The sequence below is a fragment of the Culicoides brevitarsis genome, chromosome 1 (assembly GCF_036172545.1).
Source record: "Culicoides brevitarsis isolate CSIRO-B50_1 chromosome 1, AGI_CSIRO_Cbre_v1, whole genome shotgun sequence".
NCBI lineage: Eukaryota > Metazoa > Arthropoda > Insecta > Diptera > Ceratopogonidae > Culicoides > Culicoides brevitarsis.
The window spans coordinates 353,814-361,644 of record NC_087085.1 but is presented as its reverse complement, the minus strand read 5'-3'; the positions used below and the strand labels follow the sequence as shown (position 1 = coordinate 361,644).

The 7,831-nt window shown below is 29.9% G+C and overlaps 2 protein-coding genes across 2 annotated transcripts; both read right to left on the bottom strand.

Moving 5' to 3' along the window:
- Nucleotides 1–4,262: 4,262 nt before the first annotated feature.
- Nucleotides 4,263–5,412, bottom strand: LOC134838306 (splicing factor YJU2). Its single transcript, XM_063853807.1, has 3 exons — nt 5,305–5,412; nt 4,667–5,235; nt 4,263–4,608 (listed from the first exon to the last, which is right to left on the bottom strand). Exons 1-3 carry the CDS (start codon nt 5,326–5,328, stop codon nt 4,281–4,283), a joined length of 921 nt encoding a protein of 306 aa, XP_063709877.1. The 5' UTR covers nt 5,329–5,412; the 3' UTR covers nt 4,263–4,280.
- A 139-nt stretch (nt 5,413–5,551) lies between these two features.
- Nucleotides 5,552–7,576, bottom strand: LOC134836855 (ATPase family gene 2 protein homolog B). Its single transcript, XM_063852108.1, has one exon. The coding sequence runs from the start codon at nt 7,565–7,567 to the stop codon at nt 5,552–5,554; it is 2,016 nt and encodes a 671-aa protein (XP_063708178.1). The 5' UTR covers nt 7,568–7,576.
- Between the last annotated feature and the right edge of the window lie 255 nt (nt 7,577–7,831).

The window sequence follows — 7,831 nt, the reverse complement described above, 5'->3', positions numbered from 1 at the left end:
AATTGGTAAATATTGATCAACAATTAGCTAATTTTAATTTAATATTACCTAATTTATTAAATTTTAATTTTATTCAAAATTACATTTATTCAAAAAATTAATTAAATCAAATTTTAAAATTCATTAAAATATTAAAATTATTAAAAAAAATAAAAAAAATTTAATGAAAAAAAGAATTAATAATTAATTCAAAATTTTTAAAGAAAAATAAAATTTATAAAAAAATTAATAATTGAATTTATTTAAATAAATAAATTAAAATTAAAAAAAAAATTTAAAATTAATAAATTTATTTATAAATTTAAAATTTTTAAACTAAATTAAATTAAATTTTATTTTCTAAATAAATTTATTCAAAAAATTAAAATTTAAATTAAGTTAAATTTAATTAAAAAATTAATTAAAAAAATAAACAAAAAAAAATAAATTTTAATGAATTAAAATAATATAATATAAAATTTATTTTAATTCAAAAGTTTTTAATTAATAAATAAATTGATTAAAATTTATTTTTATTTTTTTTTTTAATTTTAATTTAATTTAACTTATTTTTTTTTTTAATTAAAGAAAGAATAAAAATATTTGTTTAAAAAAATTTTAATTTTAATTTAAAAAATTAGCTCCTTCAGTATCAAAATTTACCAATTTTCAAACCATCGATCGAGTGACAAACTCTTGTTGCGTACCGTACAAGAAGAGAACATGATGTGGGTTTGAAAAGTGTCAAAAATTATTAGTATTTGATGAATTGAAAAAGAAAACTCTTTAGAACACAGTGAATAAAAACTCTAAAAATATCGAGGGTGGACGATAACTGATTTCATTTCCATCGAAATCAGGTACGAAAAAAACGACAATCCATTAAATAAAAGGTGTGTGTTCGTTTTTCTAATCTAATCATCACCGAATCAAGCATTAATGATACGCACCCCTCCCTCGTTTCTCATTTAGCTTCTAGTTATTTATTTATTTTGATCCTTATTGATTTTTTGCCGAAAAAGAGAAAAGAAACTTTACAAAAAAAATCGCGCCTTTGATAAAATTTGTGATAAATGATGTAATCGATAGCACCAAAAAATAAAGAGAAAAAAAATTGACAGGAAATTTTGATCGACAAAAAATTGTTATTTCTGCGTGATTTAATGATAACCAACGTCGTCGTCGATGTTGATGAAAGGATGAACATCAAACATAATCAACATTTTTTTACATTTTGGAGAATCCTTTGGGGATTCAAGGAAAATACATATTTACAGATGAATTGAGTAAATATGGATAAATTGCAAAATGATGAAATAATTTGGGAGTTGGGTTCATTTTCATGCAAAAAAGGTCAATATTTACGAATGAGCTGAAGGGATTTGGGTTTTCCTCATTTTTTGCGTCGGAAGTTTGTTACTTCGAAGGAAAGAGGTTCAAAGTTCAGTCAGGCTAAAAATAGAAAATAAAATTTTTTAAGAAATTAGATTTTTTTAGCAATAAATAGAAAAGAGCGACGAGTCAATGAACAAAAAATCTAAGGTAGGAAAAATAATTTCCGTTACGACACATGCAAATATCCTTTTTTTCTCGTCAGTTGTTCGATTTCATGCGAATTTTTGCATGCAACAGTTGACAAAAATGTAATCCGTTGGTGATATTTTCTGTCTGAGGTATTTTCGATAAATTTTTTTTATCGATTTTTTATTTAAAAATAAAATAGAGTTGAAAAATTTTTTGAAGTTAGCGTATTTTTAAAAAATTTTGAACTTTAAATAAATTTAGTTTTAAAGAAATTTTCTCTTTCTGTTTTAATTTAAAAAAAATATTTGTAAATAAGTTTTAATTTAAAAGAAAATTAATTTTAAATTATTTTAATTTTTATATAATTTTATTTTAATTTTAATTTAGGCCGTTTCAAATTTTTTCCGATGTTTTTGTCCCAAAACATTTTTTTCAAAATGGGGGGGGGCAAAATAAAAAAAAAAGTTTTGAAATACTATTTCATACAAAATGACAAAATTTTAACAAATTTGGGCCCTTTATGAATATTTTAGTAGTTTTTGTGGTATTTACATTGAGATTTGATGATTTAAAATTGATCTGAAAGTATTTCAAGTTAAAAATTTTAAAAGAATTTCATAAAAATAACCGTCAAAAATTTTTGAAAAATAATTTTTAGGAAATATTTTAATAGAAGAAAATTCATGAAAAATTTTGATTTTCAACACAAAAAAAAATAAACATTAGCAATATTTTAAAAATTTTTTGAAAATTCCTTGAAAAAGTAAGGAAAATGACCAAAAAATGGTCAATTTTGATGAAATTTTTAACTTTTTTTTTATTTTGCCCCATTGGATTTTCGGCTTTTGAAATGGGGCAGGGGACAAAAACATAGAAAAATATTTGGAGCGGCCTTAATTTAATTTTAATTTAATTTAATTTAATTTTAATTTAATTTTAATTTAATTTTACTTTAATTTTAATTTAATTTAATTATAATTTGAAAGAAAATTCATTTAAAATTAAATTTTTAGCAAAAAAATAATTTTCTTAAGAAAAAATCCACAAACGAGCAAAAATTCCCTTCCAAAAACGCACAAAATATTGCATTAAATATTCACTGCAAAAAAATGTCCAAAATTCACTCTTCCGGTGAATGCTTTTAATCCGGCAAAAATTTAGCCAATCAATTAACTGTCATTCATTATTCATAAAAAAAACACGAAAAAAAATAACATTTTTACCTCCGTTTCTACAAATATTTTCCTAAATTTACATGAAAAGCACTTAATTTACACATTTTCCCTCGTTCACTCCGAATTTAAACCTTAATTAGGGTCCAATATAAAAATATTTTCTTTTACATACTTTTTTTTATTTTATTTTCATAAACTTCTGGTTTCCTATCCAAATAAAGGAAGCAAAAAAAAATTGTCCCCATCGTTCGTTGCATAAATAAACGATGATGAATGTAAATATTTAATTGTATCATTCTAATTGAATCACAAATAGATTTCATTTCCGTTCGTTTTTTGTACTTTTTCCATCCAACGCGAATTGACTTGATGATTAATTCAAAATCGCTCCAGGGCTTGACATGCAGCATTTCTTCTTTAAATATTTATTTGCATTGTTGAGTCTTTTTTTGCGCTTTTATTAAAAGTATGAAAAAAATCTAATTAAAATGTAATTTATTTTAATATTTTTTTCCTGTTTCCATTATTTTTGTATTAAAACATCATCATCGCAAGACACAAAACAAACATTTCACCCTCGAGCGGTACTTTGAACAACGTACTGTCCACTCAATTTTCTATTTTTTTTTTGAGTTGAAGAAAAAATCTTTCATCTTATTCTTTGTTTCCCCTCATTTTAAAAAAAAATTTTCGTTGTTATAGAAGCAGCCCGTAACGCAGCACCTCCAATTAAATCAGAAAATGAAGAAGAAGATGAGGACAACAAAAACAACGACAACAAACAACAAATTAAATGTAAGAGTAAACACTTGAAATTAATGGAAAATGAGTACGAAAAGATGTGTGCGGAACATGAACGAGTGACCCAACAACTTGAGGAAATGCGGAAACGTTACACTGGCATGTGCGAAGAAATGGTAAATATTCGTTCAAGTACCAATTTTGAAGTTAATTTGGTTGTTTATATGTTTTTTTCGGTTTGTAGGTTACGAAAAACGAGCAAATTATGAATTTAAAACATCAGGTAGCGCGGAAAAATTTGAAGTTGAATGAGATGATGAACTCGTGTGATAAGGGAATGTTGTTGGTTGATCGAGTAAGGATTTTTTTGTTTAATATAAATTTTTTAAAAATTATTTTAAGTCTCGTAAAATGGATAAAGTGAAATTTTTCAAAAGAAAAACAAATAAAATTTTCATAAAAAAATCAAAAATTAAATTTTTAAATTTTAAAATATAAATAATTGCAAAATTTAAACAATAAAATTATTTATAAATTATTTCAAGCATTAATTTAATTTTTTAATTTTATTTTTTTATTTTTTTTTCAACTTTTCCTTTAAAAAAGGTAAAAAATGAAATTTATGCCAAGCTGGATAAATTACGTGTCTATTACACAACTCTCACGTACAAGGAAGCACAAATTGACAAATTAGAAGCACGCTGTATTGAAGCCTTAGCATACGACGAACGCATGAAAATTTGGTTAAACAAACTTGATGATCAACTTCACGAGTTGAAAAGTCACAAAAAATCCAGAGAATGAAAAATTTCAATTAAAAAAACGAATTTTATAAAAAAATATTAAAATTTTATTATTTTTTTAGTCGTCAGATTGTTCATCACTGTCAGAATACGCGCCAAGTAACGATAATCCTCCTGATGTAGCAGTTTCTTTAGGTTTTTCTTCGGGTTTTACTTCTTTTTTCTTCACCAATCCTTGCAAGTTTGTCTTTTTTGTCATAACGCCGATGCTCATGGGCTTTTTAGGGACTACTGAACTTTTGCTACTGCTTGCCATGCCTAATAGATCGTCTTTTAGTGCTGATTTTTTGTTGTCTGAAACGTCTCCTGCTGAAATTTCAATAATTTGCTCTTCTGCGACTCGCTTTTGGGCTCCTGTCGTTGATTTATTTTCGAATTTTATCGTTCTAAAAATATTTTTTTATGAATTTCTTGTAAAAAATCAAATTTTTAAGATTTTCTTACTTGATGTATTCCTCATCTTGTTTCTGCAAGCGTTCCTCCCGTTCCTGCGCCGTCTCATTCGGCTTGTACTGATCCAACATCGCATCGTAATCGACTTCTTCTTGTCTCTTGTTCAAATATTTCAGTTCTTCCAACGATTCGAGCAGCTCAATTTCGTTTCTTGACTGTTCCGTGCGATTTTCCAGCAATTTCATCGGATTATTTGCCTCTTCTTCGCGCAATTCGCGATCCTGACGTTCTTCCTGTTCCAACGCCAGCTTCAAGGCCATGAAATTTCGCGTTGCTCCTGCCTCAATTTCGTAATCCGTGTTCTGCGGGTCCGTTTTGAAGCTGATTTCTTGCAGGCAACGCGTACATTTGATGTAAAAGCGATAAATTCGGATGCCGAGGTAAGTTTCGTTTTCGACGTCTTCTTTGCGCGCATTGAATTTCTTACCTTTGTAGATGTATTCGCCGCAAGTAACGCATCGCATGTTGAACGGAGCCATCAAACGAACCGTGTACTGACGATTTTTCGGCAATTTCGCTCGCGGGATTTTAGATGGATCGAAATCCGGCGGATAGTATTTCTGAAAAAAAATGAAAATTATCGAATTAATTAAAAGTTTTTGATGAATTTAGGAAATTTTGATACTTACATTCAATACTTTTCGCTCAGACATGACGAATTAAATTGATTTTTAGCAGAAAAATGAAGAAAAAATGAAAAAAATTAATTTCGTTACTTGACGATGCAAAACGTAAACATTCACTGGGATATGAAACGCATCTTTCTCACTCGGAAACGTCAACTTTTGAATTTTCTGAGACGAATGAAAGTGATAAAAAGCAGTTAAAATTGCCAAAAAAAAAAGAAAATTTTACAAAAAATTGATTTTTTATGTTTCAACCCCCCTTGAAAGTTCCCTTGACTCGATTTTCAAACTCGTAATAACTTTTTATCTGATTTTCCGTTAACGATGGTCTCACACTTCTTCCAGCTTCCTCCAAATCAGCTTGAGTCACCCTTTCTGTCGTCAAATCTCGCGTTGCTGAAACCAAAGCGGCTTCATTACACAAATTTATCATATCTGCGCCGCTAAATCCGTCCGTTTCTGCTGCCAACTTCCCAAAATCCACATTTTCTTCAAAGGGAATCCTCAATTTAACGGTTTCAAGTATCGCGAATCGCCCTTTTTCATCGGGCGCCGGCACATGAATCAACTTATCGAACCTTCCGGGACGCATTAAAGCATCGTCGATCATGTCAGGACGATTTGTCGCCGCAATTATCAGGATTTGCTTCGATATTAATTGAGAATTTGCTTGTTTTGAGGCTCCAATGCCATCCATTTCCGTGAGCAAGGTTGATAAAATGCGACTTTGAACGTCGTTGGAGCTGCTTTGGTTTCGCGAGCCAACGAGGGCGTCAATTTCATCCAAGAAAATTATCGAAGGCGCACTAATTCGCGCTTGATTGAAGAGTTTCACGAGATATTTTTCTGCTTTTCCGACGTACGGGGAGTAAATTTCGGCAGCTGATGTCGCGAAAAAGGTCATTTTTGTTTCGGCAGCGATGCAACGAGCAAATGTCGTTTTTGCACATCCCGGAGGTCCGTAAAGTAAAATTCCGCGGGGAGGCGAGAGATTAAATCTGGCAAAGGCTTCTGGATTTCGTAAAGGACCTAAAATCGAAGTACGAACAGTTGATTTTAAATTTTCCATGCCTCCGATGCTTTCGAAGCCCTTTTCTAACAGCAAACGACTCTCAAATTCGCCTTTTGTGCTTGAGGGCGTCACTTTTTTGAGCACTTCTGATATGAAAAAATCCCATTTTGTGACGTCATTTTCATCAAAACTTGTTTTTAACTTGTGTCGCATCAAATGTTTTGTCATCAAAGCGAAATCGGAGCCAACATAACCATTTGTGCGGAATGCCAAGTCCTTCACAAGACCTTCAACTACTTTTTGAGGCATCACTGATGGCAACAAAACTCGTAAAATTGCTTCTCGTTGTACAAAATCCGGCATTTTAAGGAAAATTTCTTCATCGATGCGTCCAGCACGTCTCAAACGTAAGTCAACGCCTTCAATATTTGATGTAGTAACGACAACGATGATATTTTTCTCTAAATTTTCCAAAAGTCGCATGACTTGGGAGCTGATTCGTGATACGTGAGCTGTATCTTTTGGATCTACTTCCTTTGGGCACAAGAGTTCAATGTTTTTTATCATGATAATTGACAATTTTTCGTTAAAAACGGTAGTTAAGGCACTTGCTTTGTTAAAAATTTCCCTTAAACAAGCTTCTGTGTCACCTGGAAAGGATTTTACAACGTCACTGCTTGTGATTTCGAACAAAAAAGCGTTTGTCTCGAGCGATAAGTTGCGTATCAAAGTACTTTTGCCTGTACCTGATGGTCCAATAAGCAATATTTTCTGCGTTTTTATCTTTTGATCTGAGATTTTCATGAGAGATTTGACTTTTTCAGCAACTTCTTGAACTCCAGCTAACGTTTCGTACGAAAATCGGGGCCAAACTCGAACATTTTTGACTTTTACTCGAGTTTCGTGAGTCACGGAGCCCTGATTTGAATTAAAATCTACTGCTGTGATGAGAATTTTTCGTATTCCGTAATTGATTTTGATGTCTTCCAATGAAACGACAGCATTTTTGCAGACAACGAATAGCTCCAGGAATCCACGAAGGACCTCTGCAAGCGAATTCAGTGTTGGAATCAACTGAAAGTCGAATGATGTGGCGTCGATAAATGCTTCAACTTCTATTTCGGTGAGATTTTGTACTTCTTTTGGATTGACATCTATTTCCTGAAGTCGTTCATTACTCAAGGACTCGTAAAATGATGAAATTTGATTAAAATTGTCTCCTTCACTCGCAATTATCCGGATTTTATTGAACATTTTTGATGATGAATGGACTGCGGGAACTAAAAAATGTAAACAAAAACATGTGTGAGAAAGAAAGAGACAAAAAATTTAGAGACGGAGAAGGAAAAATTTCAAAAATTTAATCACGTGGAGAAAAATTCGTTAAAAATTAATTTTTTAATTTAATTTTTTTATCAACTTCAAAATTAGAAAATCTGTCTTTAAAAATTTATTTGTTAAATATTTTTAGTTTTTTTTTATTTTTCTAATTTTTTAATTTAAGTTTAATTTTTTTTT